The sequence below is a fragment of the Phycomyces blakesleeanus genome (assembly GCF_001638985.1).
Source record: "Phycomyces blakesleeanus NRRL 1555(-) unplaced genomic scaffold PHYBLscaffold_5, whole genome shotgun sequence".
In the NCBI taxonomy this organism is placed as follows: domain Eukaryota; kingdom Fungi; phylum Mucoromycota; class Mucoromycetes; order Mucorales; family Phycomycetaceae; genus Phycomyces; species Phycomyces blakesleeanus.
The window spans coordinates 848,433-865,183 of record NW_017265138.1 but is presented as its reverse complement, the minus strand read 5'-3'; the positions used below and the strand labels follow the sequence as shown (position 1 = coordinate 865,183).

At 33.6% G+C, this 16,751-nt stretch overlaps 8 protein-coding genes across 8 annotated transcripts; 4 read left to right on the top strand and 4 right to left on the bottom strand.

The window, feature by feature from the left end:
* Positions 1 to 73: 73 nt before the first annotated feature.
* On the bottom strand, positions 74 to 1,052 carry PHYBLDRAFT_165272 (hypothetical protein; the record flags this gene model as incomplete). Its single annotated transcript, XM_018435193.1, has 4 exons — positions 74 to 101; positions 127 to 209; positions 556 to 667; positions 766 to 1,052. 4 exons carry the CDS (start codon positions 1,050 to 1,052, stop codon positions 74 to 76), a joined length of 510 nt encoding a protein of 169 aa, XP_018294801.1.
* A 90-nt stretch (positions 1,053 to 1,142) lies between these two features.
* Positions 1,143 to 2,487, top strand: PHYBLDRAFT_142268 (hypothetical protein; the record flags this gene model as incomplete). The annotated part of the gene is made up of 4 exons (XM_018430773.1): positions 1,143 to 1,278; positions 1,410 to 1,720; positions 1,792 to 1,996; positions 2,042 to 2,487. The coding sequence occupies 4 exons, from the start codon at positions 1,143 to 1,145 to the stop codon at positions 2,485 to 2,487; spliced, it is 1,098 nt and encodes a 365-aa protein (XP_018294800.1).
* Positions 2,488 to 4,080: 1,593 nt separating this feature from the next.
* On the top strand, positions 4,081 to 7,125 carry PHYBLDRAFT_165270 (C2H2-type zinc finger transcription factor; the record flags this gene model as incomplete). Its single annotated transcript, XM_018435192.1, has 3 exons — positions 4,081 to 5,176; positions 5,204 to 6,566; positions 6,789 to 7,125. The coding sequence occupies 3 exons, from the start codon at positions 4,081 to 4,083 to the stop codon at positions 7,123 to 7,125; spliced, it is 2,796 nt and encodes a 931-aa protein (XP_018294799.1).
* Positions 7,126 to 7,952: 827 nt separating this feature from the next.
* Positions 7,953 to 9,235, top strand: PHYBLDRAFT_63040 (hypothetical protein; the record flags this gene model as incomplete). The annotated part of the gene is made up of 5 exons (XM_018441062.1): positions 7,953 to 8,046; positions 8,072 to 8,370; positions 8,408 to 8,462; positions 8,550 to 8,709; positions 8,839 to 9,235. 5 exons carry the CDS (start codon positions 7,953 to 7,955, stop codon positions 9,233 to 9,235), a joined length of 1,005 nt encoding a protein of 334 aa, XP_018294798.1.
* A 396-nt stretch (positions 9,236 to 9,631) lies between these two features.
* PHYBLDRAFT_142265 (hypothetical protein) lies at positions 9,632 to 10,517 on the bottom strand (the record flags this gene model as incomplete). Its single annotated transcript, XM_018430772.1, has 3 exons — positions 9,632 to 9,928; positions 10,004 to 10,047; positions 10,118 to 10,517. 3 exons carry the CDS (start codon positions 10,515 to 10,517, stop codon positions 9,632 to 9,634), a joined length of 741 nt encoding a protein of 246 aa, XP_018294797.1.
* Positions 10,518 to 11,154: 637 nt separating this feature from the next.
* PHYBLDRAFT_157995 (hypothetical protein) lies at positions 11,155 to 11,890 on the bottom strand. The gene is made up of 4 exons (XM_018433712.1): positions 11,777 to 11,890; positions 11,668 to 11,713; positions 11,487 to 11,591; positions 11,155 to 11,427 (listed from the first exon to the last, which is right to left on the bottom strand). The coding sequence occupies exons 1-4, from the start codon at positions 11,804 to 11,806 to the stop codon at positions 11,423 to 11,425; spliced, it is 186 nt and encodes a 61-aa protein (XP_018294796.1). The 5' UTR covers positions 11,807 to 11,890; the 3' UTR covers positions 11,155 to 11,422.
* Positions 11,891 to 12,869: 979 nt separating this feature from the next.
* PHYBLDRAFT_63042 (hypothetical protein) lies at positions 12,870 to 14,963 on the top strand (the record flags this gene model as incomplete). The annotated part of the gene is made up of 9 exons (XM_018441063.1): positions 12,870 to 12,952; positions 13,162 to 13,186; positions 13,466 to 13,621; positions 13,701 to 13,880; positions 13,910 to 13,994; positions 14,076 to 14,179; positions 14,270 to 14,443; positions 14,489 to 14,528; positions 14,614 to 14,963. 9 exons carry the CDS (start codon positions 12,870 to 12,872, stop codon positions 14,961 to 14,963), a joined length of 1,197 nt encoding a protein of 398 aa, XP_018294795.1.
* A 1,015-nt stretch (positions 14,964 to 15,978) lies between these two features.
* On the bottom strand, positions 15,979 to 16,701 carry PHYBLDRAFT_165266 (hypothetical protein; the record flags this gene model as incomplete). The annotated part of the gene is made up of 2 exons (XM_018435191.1): positions 15,979 to 16,314; positions 16,588 to 16,701. The coding sequence occupies 2 exons, from the start codon at positions 16,699 to 16,701 to the stop codon at positions 15,979 to 15,981; spliced, it is 450 nt and encodes a 149-aa protein (XP_018294794.1).
* Between the last annotated feature and the right edge of the window lie 50 nt (positions 16,702 to 16,751).

The window sequence follows — 16,751 nt, the reverse complement described above, 5'->3', positions numbered from 1 at the left end:
TTTCTAAATTTTCTCCTCGGATCCTTTGCCAACCTCAAATCGCACTTGTCATAGTTTATTTTTGATATAAATTTCATTCGACGAAACGGTAAAATGAGGAGCTTTGATATTATAATGTGCACTTACTGCTTAATTTGAACTTGTTTGGCATTGACTCCTTCTTCTGATAGTTGCTCTTTCTTTAACCAGGTAGTTGTACCTTCAATAATCTTGCTCAAGTTACCAATGTCTTAATTTTTTAGCCTTCGGGCAAGATGCTTAGTTGATAGAAGGAAAGTGAGATAGTAGATATAAATATCAAGCTTAGCAATTCCAGGATAGGAATCATGAAGACGCTTAATAAACAGTAAATGTTTTCTGTAATAAATATCCCCCGTTTTTTCAGCAACGAAATCCAAAGGATCAGGGTAATACACAAATGTTTCTTCCAAAGTTTCATTCTAATAGTACCCTTTCAATTTTGTTTCAACTTGTCGTCTTGCTTCTAGATGTCAGACAAACTATTTATAATCAAGTGTTTTGCAAGAGAGTTCAGACAATTGACGTTCTGCTAACTTGATAGACGCTGGCTTCAAATTGTTTCTTATAAGCCTTAGCCGTCATGATTTCTTGTTTCTTTGATTTTTTGTAAATCGAAATGATTGAGAATTGTTTATCGTACTTGTTTCTTTCATACAATATAAAATATCCTAACGTCTTGAATCTACGAGCACACATCTGTCTTTTGGTTTTTTAAGCTGTTCTGTTATCAGGTCTTCAACGTACGTAAAGCTGCCTTCATTAATTGTTTTTGTTCTTTTAATTTTCCGACCTGTATTGGTGTTGGATTCTCCAGATGTAACAGCAGCACCCGTTTTTTGACAGCGTTCAGATTCAAAATTTTGCTTCAAAATAGTAACACCAACACCATCGGTCAGCATCATCCCTTGAAAACATAAAGCTTTGTCAACTTTTTGTTTCTTGAGTGTCCTGTATTTTATATTCAGAATTTTATCCCAAATAGCCGATTTTTCTTCTTTGAATGACTTGAAGCCAAGTATAGGATAGTTCATTATCAATGTATGGACGGTAATGTAGGCAGTAATGAGCGATGTACGTATTGGAAAAACAAAAAATGACTTATAAGTGTTTTTCTTCACACTATGGGAAAAAAAGAGGTGCCCCTGGGGGTTCCCTGGGGGGCTGCCCAGGAAGCCGCCCAGGAGAAGCTTTTCATTCGCCTCCTTTCCCACTTCCTGCCTGTTATGAATTATTACATAACTCTGCTATCTAACAGATGTGAGATTTTATTCATTTACCAATAAACCTTTTTGTAGCTTATATGTGTTTTCTTATTGGCACTTATATATGAGAGCTGTATTTTAAGATTTACTTTTCTTGGTATTATAGACTTTTGCTAGCTTGTGCAGCAATGCGTAAACTTAGTAGCTCGGGTGTACACATGAATGGGTTTGGTCTCCCTGCGGCTCTCAGAGCTTATCTCATTTTTATCCGCCCCATTCTCGAGTACGGCTTACCCATTGTTCCCACTAGCCGGAGTGACATTCGTATCTTGAAGAAGGCTCAGAATATGTGTCTCCGGACATGTATTCGACGGCCCAATGCAATGATGGGAGCTGTTCATATCGCTGCATTAGCTGCTCTACCCAACCTATTCACCTGTTCCCGTGCTCTTCAAGCCAAATTTCTTCGTCGTGCTGAAACACTACCCTCAGACTCCGTGATAAAAACTCTTACCACGCAGCTGGACCTTTCCAAAGAAAAAATTACATGGGGTGAGCTTCGTCGTAGTGTACTCTGGAAAAGGCCCAATTGCTGAAAGAACATCAACCTCGGTTGAAGGACCCATTAAAAGAAGCTTATGTTCTACTGTGCCAAAAAGAAATCGACATGCAACTTGCGAGCGTTAACCATCCGGTAACCATTGCTAGAGGCTTATGCAAACCTGTCTGGGATCTGGTCTTACTACTGCCCTGCACTCGTTCAGAACGGCGCCGTCTGATCAAATGACGAATTGCTTGGCTACCATCTACATCATCAGTTGAGTGCCAATGTGGTGCTATCAAGGATAACCGAAATCATATGCTCATATGCTCTGCCATAATCGCTCTTGTTCAAAAACTCTGGGCTTTGCTGGATCCTGCTCCTCCTCCAGAGGTTCATCCCATCGACTATGTTCTCAACTGTCTCCCCAGATCTTTCAAATCGCCTGGTACGTGGTGCGATTTGTGGCCGTGCTTGCTTGCCTTGCTACGTGGTGTTGATCAAACCACCTCATCCTATAAACTGCCAGAAGAAAAAGCTCATGATCAAATCCTTATCGACCTTGCAGCAAAATTCCGTGCCACAAAACCAACCCATCCCCACCGCATCCCGCCGCCCACCCAAGAACCTGTCCCTGGTGATCCGTTTCCTTATTTGCGATCCGAAATTTCCACCATTCCTCGTCAACCACCTCCATTTGTGCCCGCCCGAAATTATGCCTAGGAGGACTGACTTGGTCTGGTATGGTTGTGTATTCTGGATCCATAAATATATCGTCTGAGTTTCTAAAAAGAATCCCTCTTTGGAGCTCCTATTCCTGCTGAAATCCGTTCTCAATTCTGGTGCTGTCAGTATCTAGCTACTTATTCTCGATTCTTTCATGTCATTTATTTTTCTTATATATTTATTTCACCTGTATTCTTACCAGCTGTATTATCTATTTTAGTCTTAGTCTTTCTAAAAGCCGTTTTCCCCCACAGGGGATTTTTTACATGCTCTCTTACTGTTTTGCTGACTATTCATCTTTGTCTCTGTCATGCGTGTTCCATACTTTTTCTTTATTTATTCTTCATTTTTTACATATCTTTTTATTCCCCCCTATATTTAGGGGGTTACTTTTATTATTTTCATTTATTCTTCAGCTCTCATCGGGTAGCCAATATGCTAAAATGCGCAAGGCCTAGAAAAACCCACAATAAAATATTTTCACCTATGGACTTTTGCTTAAGATTATATTTTGAATCATTGGTCACTTAACAAGTAATCACTGTAGAAAAAAGTTGCTGTAAATTCCAAAAAATGACAACCTTGTTTAAACTTCTACCACCATATCAAATATAGCACACTTTGAGCTCTTTTTTGTTTTTTAAGATTTAAATCAAATATATCACCACGGGAGATTTTTCTAGTGTTACAAATGACTGTTTTGTACGACGGTGGCTCGATTTCCTTTTTTGGATTTACTATTTTTGAAGCTTCACGATTTTAAAAATAGACCAAATTTGAAAAATAGAATGCTGACAAAAAAAATCTTCGGTTTGAAAAAAATATTTTTATTTTTATTTTGTGGGTTGAAAATATGGGGGTCATAAAATACTAGGCTACCAGTACCAGCCTAGTACTGGCTGCTATTGCAGGGTAGACAGGAGCTGCTGGTACTGGTAGCTATTATTATAAATAAAAAGCTAGCTAGCTACTTCAATACAATTTACAAAATAAAAAAGCTATGGATAGGACCTTTCCATTTCATTGAGCTTGAAGTGTTTCAAACCTATATAGATGACAAGAATAATTAGTGGCTGCGATCTTTAAGAGTTGTTTCTAATAACTTACCTTTGATAATGATGATAATGAATAAACCTAGAGTAAGACATAAATTTTTTTTGTTAATATTCATATTGTATAGACTACTCTTAATGTCAACACATGTACCTTTATAAGCTTAAAAAATTGTTGGATCTTATACTATTTCAAGATTAAATGTGATTAGTAAATGCCAATTAAAATAAATGATCTTTTATATTGTTTTTTAGAAGCCGTCATATATATCATACCATAGATTTTTGCTAGAAGAACATGTTATTGTATACTAGCATTAAAAGTTTGATTAGTAACTTGATCGTGTTAAACAAATACAGAGTAAAGAATGTTTTGATTTTTTTTTATTTTTTCTTGGTTTTTTAAAATCTCAGCAAAATAATGCAATTTAATTGGTTTTTTCACAAAATTGACACGTTGTAACTTGAACAAAATTAAGGGGTACACGTTAATTATATCTATCTTTTTGTCTTTACTTTCTTTACATTACAAACAATAATGAACAGAGTACCAAAAAAACTTGCCCCAGGAAGAGTATCAGTACCTACTCCGAGAATTCCGGGCCTACTCAACTTCAGTCTTGTTGACATTGGCAAGTCTTGCTCACTTTGTGAGAAGACCTTTAAAGATCACTGGAATCTTAAAAGACATTTGCAAAGATGTCATGACATAACAGAAACGGTTGCAGATGATATGAGCATAGTCCAGGAGACCAAATATCAAGATATACAGACGAGCAACAGCCCAAAAAATATGCTTACACCAAGTGAAAGTGTGGAAGAGGAATCAGACGTTGATAATGAATACTACAACAGTATCTTAAATTATGACGAGTGTGAAGAAAGTGATGATGGAAGTAGAGTTGACAATAGTGATTTTGATGTTGAGAAAAACACAGAGCTAAATGCAGGCATTTCTCTGTTTAATCACATCTTGAACAACATGTCTGCTTTCGCCAATAACAACGAATCTTCAATCGATGAAGAGGATGAATTCCAGAGTAAAATGTTTAACTCTACTGCCTGGAACAGATTTACACCAAATATTCATCCATTTAAAGATATCCAGACGATGATTTTGCTCGCACTTGTCGATGGTGATAACAACATGATTTCTCATAGAATGTTAAAGAAGATATTATTTACCATCAATCTTCTTCTAAAGATCTACAAAGAAGCTATTAGAAAAGATATTTCTTTCAAGTTGCCCCGGTTAGATGCACTCTGGAATTACCAGACACGAAAAGAATTGAACATCCCAATTTTCAAATCGAAAAGTTTAGATGTTACTCTCTCTGACAGCACAAAAGTCACCACATTCCTTAACTTGCCTTCTGAGCATATCAAACTCCTTGCTGCCGATCCTATAAAGTCAAAATCAATCTTTTCTTTATCTGATCGCACGCCAAACCAATCTGTCTGTCTTCAACAAGGAGAAAAATGGAGAATAAATACATACTTCCGACAGCCCATGTTTACCCACAACAACGTTGATTTCTGGTCTGGTGACATTGTTCTGTTAAAAGATTGCTCACCTAACATTCGCTTTCTGGTGGAATCTTTTCATACAATGGATACATCTAATGTTTTCTCTTGTAGATATATTGTTTGAACTCCAAAAGGTGGTTGTAGCATTGACATCGAAATCAATCATACCGACATAAATATTGAATCATTTCTCTCTGTCAACACAACCCCATTAAACACCTCCTTATGTTGCAGCATCTCTCCTGACACAATTATCTTGCTCATTCCAACTCATCATAAATTACTTGAAGAAGAACATTTTCTGAAGAGGCTTATATGCAACGGAACTGACCAAGAAAACAACCAAAGAAAATATTACAAGGTAAAGATTGCACCTGTAATTCTTTTCTCAGATGATACTTCTGGAAACATCTCTAAGCAATTTAATCCATATAAGAGCTGGTTGATGAAATGTGTGGCCCTCTCTTTTGAGGAAAGGTGCTCCATAGAGAATATCTTATTTATATCAGCAATTCCAAAGAAGAAAAGTGCAAATGCTGCCTCGTTGTTACCTGAAATTGTTGATGATTTGAAGAAGCTAGAAAACAGCGTGGTAATGTTCTCTGCAGAAGATAATGCATATGTTCTTGTGGTACCTCCTTTACTTTGGATTGAGGCAGATATATCTTGTCACTCAGAGCTTTGTGGTTTAGGTGCACCCAACTCAACTTACCCTTGTAGAAAGTGCTACATTAAATTGCAAAGTCAAATCCCCGAGTTGAACAAAGTTGAATACTATACTAACAGGCATCCAACAAGAACCAAGGATCATTATATCCAGGCTGCTTCTACACCAGACAGAGATACAGTGATCCTTGATATTTCTTACTTTGATGACAAAAACACAGCAGAAGAGTTAACTTTTAAAAACAACTCAACAGACAAACTGCTAGAACTTAAAGTATATGACCAGTCAAAAGACACTTCTGCTGAAATATTGCATTATATTCTCCTTGGTATTGCAAAGTATCTTATCACTGATCTGGTTAAAGTTGTCCTAAACAAAAACAAAAAAGAACTAGAAGAACTGTTTGATTATGTTAAAGACTACAAAAATTCCAGAGGCATATCAAGAGTGTTTACAAGGACTCTCACTCATGCCGGTTCGTTTCTTGGTAGAGACTTCAAGGTACTAATCCAAATACTTCTGGTAATTCTGGCCATAAAGTTTGCAGATACAGAAGTATTACAGGAAATCACTCCCCTCTTTGTTCGTCTTGGCCGTCTATGCTCTCTAGTATTTGTTCAATCTATTGACAGTCAATACGAGACATATATCAGTGAAGTAGACTCTGCCGTTAGAAGTCTAATTGAAGCCCTACACAAATACGACACTAACTGTAAACATAAAAAACATGCATTCTATACGTCCAAGCCAAAAGTCCATCTGTTGACCCATCTACCTGAAGATTTACAAAGATTCGGGTCTGCTCTTAACTACGAGACCAAAAAGAGAGAGTAGTTCAACAAGTACATTTGTGAACACTTGTTTCATACAAACCATATGAACACATCGAAAGATATATGTCTCAAATTTGGTAAACAATATATGACAAGACATATTATTGATGGTGGTTCATGGATAGGCAAGAATGGTTTAAGGGAAACCTGTTAAAAAGCTATTGCAGAATACATGCAACAAAACTCTGATGGGAAATTTTATGAAACTTTGCTCAGTAGGTCCAGAGAATTTACAGACAAGAATGGTACAGGTTTGACCCCTAGAAGGATATTAAAAGATAATACATTTGCTCTATTTAGACAAAGCAATGGACAAATCATCATTGGAATGGTGCTTTTTTCTAAAGTATACCATTTGTATATCGAACATTCATCCGCACATGCTGTTAACAACAATTATTGTCTAACACTCAAATATGCTGATGATATATACATGCCACTAGATGAATTGAAGATTGTTTGTCTATTAGACATGCATCTGAAAGTTGGCTGTAAATATGTTGTTAATCTCAACAAATTTGGTTCATACTGGTCCTTCCTTTATTCCTTTTATTAATTTTTTATATCTTTTTTTTATCTCAATAAAACATTCCAATTTCTTTAAGTCATTTTTTAGTTCTCTTCTGTTACACTAGAAATACATTTGTAGATGTCTGTACTGCAAGTATTCCCTTATAAAGAACACAAGTTTTGATTTATAAGTATAAAAGGAAATTACACGAGCAATATATTTAGTAAGCCAATAAGAACAGATGCATTTTCAATTTCCTAATTTGATATCAAATTTCATCCGTGGTAATTAGAGACGTTTGTGGACTCAGATTTGTAGAGTTGCACAGAATATTAGCTAAAAAAAGATTTTTTTTGAAACTCAAATTTTCAACTTGTATTGCCGTATTTAGCTTATTTTTGTTACATAAAATTGTAGAACATTCATTTTAACTACACACTCACTGAGGTTTTTTCTAAATATAGAAATTTCTTATTGAAACCAAATTTTCTATTGGCTTAGAGTATGAATTGAGATTACACATGAAAAGCTTCAGATTTGAGAGAGGAGAAAAATGATGAGACATATGCCAGAAAAGGATGAAATAATATTTTCGTGTACTATAAATAAAATTCAGATGATTTAAATGGGGGTACTCAGCCAGATTGATTGCTCAAATTTTAAATTCAGAACACAATATTTTTGGACTAAAATTGTAATAGTGACAATCAAAATTTGATCATCTTTTTGAAGATCGCAAAATGTACAGCTCTCTGATTGGCTGAATCCTTACTTTTTATATGCAATACAATACTGTTTTTATCTTTCTCCTTAATAAATCATAGAGTTTACTGTCAACAAAGTCATGTAACACTTCTTTCACTCCATATAACATGCCAAAATACAGTGCAAAGCAACAAACAGTTGCTGCCTTAAAGAAATCGCGTAAAATCAGAAAATTTGTAGCGAAGGAAAAAAAAAAGTCTGGTACAATCTTTATCAACAAGCGCAGATAAGCTGTTGAAAAATATTTCAGAAGTCCTTGAAGAGGAAGTTGATGCAGAGTTGGAGAAGATAGCTGTTGTGAAGGATCTTGAGCAGAATCTTCAAGCCAACAGATACTTACACAAGGGTGGCAATACATTGCCAAAGCTTAAATCAAAGGAAGAAAAACTTGCTTTCCTCGAAGACCTAGATGCAGATGGGTTCAAAGAAGAAATCAGAATGTTTAAAAGCATGTTTAATAAGCTGTACGAGATAATCAAAGACCATTCTTTATATAAGTCACCGAAAGGACATAAGCAGACTGATGTAAAGCTTTAATTAGCTTTGGTCTTGAAGAGACTAGGCTCAGACAGAAATGCTGTATCCTATAGCAGGCTTGCATGAAGATCTGGTATTGGAGGTAAGCATCTTTTAGTAAACTGACTTCCGTTAATCTATATAAACATATAATTAATCCATTGAACTAATTATTTTAAACTTATTAGAGGGCAGTGTCTTAAACTTCACAGTTTTTTTCTTCAAGATAATGCTATCAATGGAAAACATGTACGTTTTTTGGCCATCAGAACTCGAGAAGACAGCAACAATAATCCCAAGCAATGAGAAACCATTTGGATTTCCTGATCTTGTTGGGTTTTTGGATGGGTGTCTGTTTAACTTGCAGCATACACCGTCATAGAAAAAGCCAGAATTCTTTGGTCGTAAGCACACATACTGTGTAAACACTCTTGGGGTATGCGACCATCAAAAGAAGATTTGGTATCTCTCTTGTAGATACTTTGGAAGCATGAACAATGCCAGGGTGTTTGAAGAATCGATCATGGGTAGCGATCCCAATAACTTCTTCTCTGGTGACCAGTATGTTTTAGTCAATGCTAGTTACATTCCCAAGATGTACGTTGTCCATGTCATAAAGAAGCCAAAAAACAAGGAATTGTGTGATGCGGACAAAGCGTTCAATTCATATATAGCAATGACGAAGATAAAAATTGAGCATGCATTTGGGATCCTCAAAGAAAGATTCTTCTCTTTCAAGCGACTCCCAATTAAGATAAGAAGTCGAAAAGACATGGACATGGTCAATTCTTGGATCAGAGTTTGTGTTATTCTCCATAACTTTTTGATTGACCAGACAGATGACATGATGACAATGACAATGAAGATTTCATAGGAGAAAAGAGAAAAAGGAGATCGAAAGGATCAGCAGAGAAGGTGTGACTAGCACTGTAGATGACTATCCAGAAATGTCATTGTCAGATGAGAATGCTAAGCTCAAACGTATCCGTATCAAAGAAGAGATACTCATAAAAAACGGAGATGGGAACATTCTTAAAAAAAAAGTAAAAAATAAAAAAATAAATTATCTCAAAAGTAGAAATGATGTATAACAGGTATTCTATGATAGTTGCTATCATTATTAAATTGATAGTCTTTGGCTACCATATGTTTTATTGTAAATGTCGTCAGTTTGCTCTTGCACTTTTTCATCTGACCAGTTTTGCACTTTGGTCAATTCTGCAACTGCTTTCATCATGTTTTTGAATTTTCTGTGTATAAATTCACGTTCTCACTTAGTGTGAAGATCGCCCTTAAGAACTTCTAGCTTTTCTCTATAAAGCCGTTTTATTTTTGCCTCTAGGGACACAGAAGACTCATTAAGTTGTCTTGTTATCTCTTTTGCTAACTCTTTATATTTGACATCTACTCTTCTGTGTTTTCTAGAAGAGCTTGACTTAGGAGGAGAGGAGCAGAGTACAGACATGTTATCATTTTGGCTGTCATATTCTGCATTGTTGCTGCTATGACTGTTTTCAGCTGATTCTTCATCCGTGTTGTCATCATCGCCATTGCTTTGCTCACTGTCCTTGTCATGTATTCATTCTATTGGCTTTGTGATATCACAAACTGCTGAAGAATCAGTCTTTCTATTGCCCATAACCTTTTCCATCTGAAAGAAAGCAGGGTAGATTTGATTCAATTCAGCTATTGTTATACAAATTACATTAAAACAAAGAGATCTAGAATAGGTATTATATAGATAGTATCAACTTACACTTTAAGCCTTCTTTTTCACTGATAGAGCCTTCGTCATTAGAATTATTTTTAATACTATTCTTCCAAACACGATAGGCTTCTCTATATTGTTTTGTCAAAAGATTGTTAAGCCTCGACTTTATTTGGATTGTAGTTTGATAAACTCCTTGCTCCTGAAAATACTGGTTGCATTTATTTAGTATTGTAACCTTTGACGACTTGAATGTTCGTCCTTCCTTGTCACCACCAAGATACATATTGAGGTTTTCTCTGCCGTTCATCAACATGAATTGCTGAAGTCTCTCCATAGAAGTCAGACCATATTTACTACCATCATGTTTGTACCATGTCTTATATTCGTTCTTGATAGCGTGATTATCTTCAGTGGATAAAGATATTTTGCTGTTAGAGTTAGACATGTTTTTTTTTCATAATAAGATGCGAAGCAAAATAAAGGTGAAGGTGTGAAGAAAGATGTCAATTGTATGTTTCCTAGATTATATAGCAATTTTTTTGCATAATCTTTTATTAAATGATGTATAATCTTGGTATATGAATGTCATTAAAATTTTAGTCAAAATTTGATCAAAATTTGATCAAAATTTGATCTTTTGCCTTTTGGTGTCCTCAACTACAAATTGATATCATTGGCTAAGATTCACACAAGAATTTGAGCGATTAACCTGGCTGAGTACCCCCAATGTATGAAATGGGAAAAGAACGACAGAGAGTTGGAAAACAGAAGATTTAATTGGATAAAATTTATTGGAAAACATAATTTTTCTCTAAGTCATTTTCATCATTTGTGTTTTTTTACCATGTCATTAAACATCCTCAACTGCATGCCATAATATACAGCATTAAGAAATATTTTTCAATTATTTTTTGAGTAATAGAAGTAAATAACAATGGTCTAGCTAATGCCAACATTACTATAGTAGATATTAATGAGAACTATATTATATAAGTTTGCAATGTCACAGTAATTGTCAGCAATAATAACAAAAGTTTACATTAATTTTGTTGCTATTATATTATTTTTGATGCACCATTAATATTATTATATTCTTCTATAATCATTTAGACTTTCTTTGATAGTAATACTGCTAAGAATATAACAAAAAAGTATTTATATACACTGATTCTTGACATAGTGCCACCACTCATAAGATCCTGAGACCGTTAAAAAACAAAGGGACATAATAGACTTTAGGCTAATTTTCCAATTGTTTACTTGTCTCTTTTTTTCATTATTTTCATGTCATTATTTAAAGGTAAACCGCAAGTGTAATCCAGCCAGAGAATACTACATCGTGGAAGTTTATTAAAGTAAGTACTATTTCTATTATGCATCTCTTTGAATTCTTACTAAATCATAATCTTGCTAGGCTTCAAAGGCAATACAAAGATGAGATTATGGAACCAAATCTTATCAGCAGAGCAATGATATTTATCCAGATACATAATCAGCTTTTTTGCCATAGAAACATTAGGTATAGACTAAATATATATATTAAAACAGTACACCATCTATGCTCCATATTCTAATTGTTTCTTTACTTCTCTTAGATAAGTTTTTAATGATAGCTAGTAGATATACACGCGGTATAAAAAGATATTTTCTGCTTAAATAAACATTTTGTAAATTGTTATATTAATATGCTTTCTTATTTATTAGCTTTCTCATACCTGTAAAAGCTGCTTTCATTAAGAAACAGCTTGTAGCTTATAAAATACTTAGTAGAATTACTTCTTTTTTTGAAACAAAATAAAATATATCTTTTTTAAGCCCAAAAAATAATTTCCAATGTTTTCACCCCCCCCCCCACTCCAATTCTACTATTTGAGGAAGACCACCCTCGAAACTTGTCTGAGTTTCCTAAAAAAGAAACCCTTATTGACACTTTTTTTTCTTTTTCATTGTTGAGATTAAAAAAACTTCAGTGGGTGTGTAACACATCACCAATTTTTTTTTCATTTCCAATGCCATTAAGGTTGAAGCAAAACACATGCCTCTTTGGGAATAAATATTACACGAAAGTGTCTGTGATTTAATATTTTGGGGGAGGGGAGGGGGAGGGGAGGAGACTGTGTGGAAAAAACATTCCTCAAAAATACGATTATACGATTGGTTGCAAAAAAATGGTTTTTATTGATTTTTATTGGTTTATATTATTACTACTAATGATGTAAGCTACTATACTATACAGTATATTACATAATGCCTTGTAATAGTAATAATGATTATGATGGAGACATGTAGATAAGCTATCTACTACAATTAAATGAGTTAGTTGGCTATGTTTTTTGTATACGTAGTTTTGAAAATAGAATAAATACCTTTTATTATCAGTAAAAGCACATGAAAAATCAGAGAAAATAGAATAGAAATATAAGTAAATAATATGTATTAATAGCATATAAGCTTGGTGATATATACATACAAATCAGATAATTCTTATTATCAGATGTATACGAGTGTTGTTACCTGCAACAAACATAAATCATTAAGACAAAGTTGTAATGAGTAGTCTTTTTTTTTGAAAAATAATAATACCTTAAGTCATTTCTATGAGCAATCTGATGCAGTCAATTGTGAAAGAGTAAACAATCTTTCTATATAAAGAGAGAGAAAATAGTAATGAGTAAATGTTATTGTAATCAAAACAAACCTTTTTTTCTGTGTAAATAATACGAGATAGAAAAAGAAAGAAAAAATATTTAATTAAATTTGACTCAGCTATCAATTATGTGACTTTCAGCTATGTTAAATGATTACTGGTGTTGTGGTGGTTGAAGTTGAAGAAGTTTTTAAGAGGAAGAATTCAAGATTTGAAATTAGGAACAAAGATTCGTGAGAACTTGTGTAGGTTTTGTTTATTGAGAAAGATTTTGTATCAAGTTTGACGAGGTTCCTACACTGAACTACTACTGCTATTTATATTGTTTTGGATTGGGAAAATTATATGACTGGGGTCAGGTAATCGATCCTATCTGAACCTTAATCAGAGCAACATAATCTTGGGATAATTAATGTATGATTAATTATATAAATGTGTGTAGTCTCAATGAAGTATTAACATCGAAAGTAAATGTGTTTATGAGTTATAATTATGCTTATAATAATCCACTAATGTATCCTATATTATGGTGATATCATCATATGAAATATAATCACTATTATGCATGCTAAACCTGTGTATTAAATAATAAAGTAATCAGTAGACACCTTTGACTGGAATAGCTGAGACCTTATATTATTTCCTTCAGACTTATTCTCCATTACAGCAGTAGTCAATACTCATTTACAACAACTCTCATTTATTTATTTTTTTATACATACATTTTGTATCATACAGTCTTAAAGATAAGCATTGGATTTATTGCTGAGATCTCTTCTCTTTTGGAACAAGAAAGAGTATCTGTAGAGACTGACAAACAAAGAAAGAAGTTGAAGCTTTTTGATTTGGAGACTTTGAGTGATACCCAATGCAAAGAGGAATTTAAATTCTCTCTTTCTGAAGTAAGCTACACAAAGATATCTACCTATTAATAGAGATATGACTATTAAATAATAACATTTGAATATAAATTGAATTAAGATAATGTGTGAAGCAATGGAACTACCTATAATATTGCACCTATGCTGTTCAAAAAGACATGTGGTTCATGTGAGCAGAGAGTTTGCATTTGCCATAATATTATACCAATTTGCTTTCTCTTGGAAATACTGTTCAATGAAAAGAGAATGGGGAATGAATGCAAAGGATTTAGGGTTCATTGTAAAAAAATGTCTGTCTTGTTGATGAAGAAATTCAAAAACAGATTGGAGTTTGATACACGTCAGTTTTCAGCAGAAAATTGTGAGCATTTTGCAAAGGCAATCTATGAAAGAAGTAATATCATTATTTAATAATATTGTTCTTGTTACATTTATAGATATATCTGTTTTTTATTAATAACTAAATATATTATAGCAAAAACATATCTCAGTGTAATTGGTTTCATTGATGGTACCATGCAGAAATTATATTGTCCAAAATCAGAAGAAGAGCAAAAAACTCTATACAATAGATGGAAAGTAAGATATTGATTGGTGAAAACATTCAAAAAAAATATATAATGTCAAATGATTTTAAATTACTCACTAATATATTTGTCTATTTAATAGCATATTCATTGTATAAAGTACCAGGACATTGCTACACCTGATCACATTACCAGTAGTTTAATTGGACCTTTTGTTGGATCTACTCACAATGCAAATTTTTTTGATGAAACTAAGACTTTGGACCATTTGATTCTGTATTTTACAGCCGTGTCTAGGGATAAGTATCCACCATTTGTATATGTTATTTATGGAGACCAAGTCTACCTGTAATCATACAAGGTTTTTAAGCCGTTTCCACTAGATGAAACACTGAAGGATAGTAAGATATTCACAATTGTACTTATTTGTTACATACGTAGACTTTTAATAACTGTAACAAAACTTTATTATGTATATATCTTTAGATCAAAAAGCCAGAATTAACTATGCTATGTCTATAGCACAAGTGCAAGTAGAGATGGAGTTTGGTAAGGTAGGGCAGTATTTCAAATACTGTAAATTCAGCTCAGAGATGAAGATAAAGTTGAAAGCATTATCTGCAACAATATACATATTATCTACTTTGTTCAAAAACTTTCATACTTGTATCAATGGGTCCGCAACGTCAGCAATGTTTGATATTCAACCACCAAACATACAAGATTATATCAGGGGTCTTGTATGTGATCCCATATTAGAAGACACAGTTGATACTGTAGACACTATTCTATACAATGCTCCCAGATTGGTAGAGTCTATTCCACTTGATACATAGAGTATATTACTTGTTGTTAATGACTATAAAGCAAATAAGTTTAGTAATAATAATAAAGTGATGTTCTTATACCATTAGAATTCTATGTTGTTGTGGGGAGAAAATAAAGCAAAATATAATATAGATGAAAGAATTTGTGAGAACTTGTGTAGGTTGTTTATTTCAAAAGAAAAGTAAAGAATGATAAAATTTGATTCTCTTTCTACACGGAACTATCTACTGATATTTATATGTTTTTCTAATTTGTAATTCAGTGTGTGCTTAAGTAATCTTTATCACAATGAGTCATCTTCCAGGAGTATTATTCTTCTGGAAAGATCCAGAAAGACCAATTGATATGATACTTCTCCAGTCAGATCAGTCCAAGAGTTTTAGTAAAGAAGAGCATTTATGCTATTGGTAATATTTTAATATTCTGACCCAGATACTCGGGTAATGTTTCATAATATTAAATAGTTGTAGTTGTAGTCTCTCAATTAAGTATTTGTATAATAAAAGAAATATGTAGATGAAATATAATGATGCCATATATATAATGTATATGTATTTGTATATCCCATGTCATGGTGATAATAATAAATAATCAATTATGTGTATGATGATCTGTGTATTAGATAATATCATAAAGGGAGATCCATTTGACTGGAATAGCTGAGGATATTATTTTATCCTTCAGTCTTACTCTCAGATTCAGCAGTAATCAATACTCATTCACAACATATGTAATTATTGCATTTTCATTAGTTTTTAACTTGGTATGTTTAATTAATTAAATGTCATCTCATTTATCTTATCTATTCAAGTACAACACTATACTATCTTAAAAGGCTTCTACTTCACAATAGCATAATTAATTAATTTAGCTCTTAAAATTATGTATGTATTACTTCTCTACCTGTATAATAAAAAAAGGTATCAACAATTCAAAACTAAATATAAAATTAAAGAGGTATAAATTGAACTTTTATTTTTTATGATTTTTGGCAATGAGAGAGAGAGAGTCAGCAATGATGGCCTAAGACTTGCTACTCTCTCCAATATGCTTCTCCAAGCTTTCCAGTACCAGAAGAACCCTCTCATTTGTCTCTGCTTGTCTTTTCAAGATCTCTATCTGTTTCTCCAACAGCTCAACCAATTGCTGCTGCCCCTTGGCTGGCATTGGCTTTACCTTGGGAACTTTATATATTTCATTGTTTTTTTTCTCGTCCTTTGGGGGTATTTTCCGGCCATACTTGACAAAAGACATAAGCTTATCATTAAGTGATCTCATGTCTTTTGCCTTTCTGGCCTTCACAAGATTTTTGAGCTCTTTGATACTCTTCGCATCTTCTTCCTGAATATTAAAAGAAAACTGTTAAATCGATTGAATAATTATATGTTTTATTATTATTATTTAAAAAAAACATACTGCCTTCATTGCGGAATAAATTGCTTTCCCAAGACGAGTTGGAATATCTATATTAACCCCAGAAAACTTCTCATTTGAATGCTGGTCAAAAAGGGGCCAGAACTTGCTAAAGAGTGCATCTTTTTTATTCTGCACACTTCTGCTGGTAAGTGCTTGTTTGTAGTTAAGGTGAACATAATTGACTGCAGCAGTTACTTATTCCCACGCTTCTCCTACTTGTCCATGAGAGGCTGCAAATGGGCGATAATGGTTGTAGGTCTCCATTAATATCAGCTCTCTTTCCTGGTCCCATATCTCTTGTTTTCTTTTCATGATCGGTGCTGAGTCCATGCTGGTACTTTATTCAAACTTCTGGATGGTTGGGTCATATACAATGAACT

Coding starts and splice junctions, on each gene's coding strand:
- PHYBLDRAFT_157995 (XM_018433712.1), bottom strand. CDS start 11,806: ATGAAAGCAGCTTTTACAGGTATGAGAAAG. Junction 11,714..11,776: donor CTTTTACAGGTATGAGAAAG/CTAATAAATAAG, acceptor AGCAGAAAATAT/CTTTTTATACCGCGTGTATA. Junction 11,592..11,667: donor AGCTATCATTAAAAACTTAT/CTAAGAGAAGTA, acceptor TTTAGTCTATAC/CTAATGTTTCTATGGCAAAA.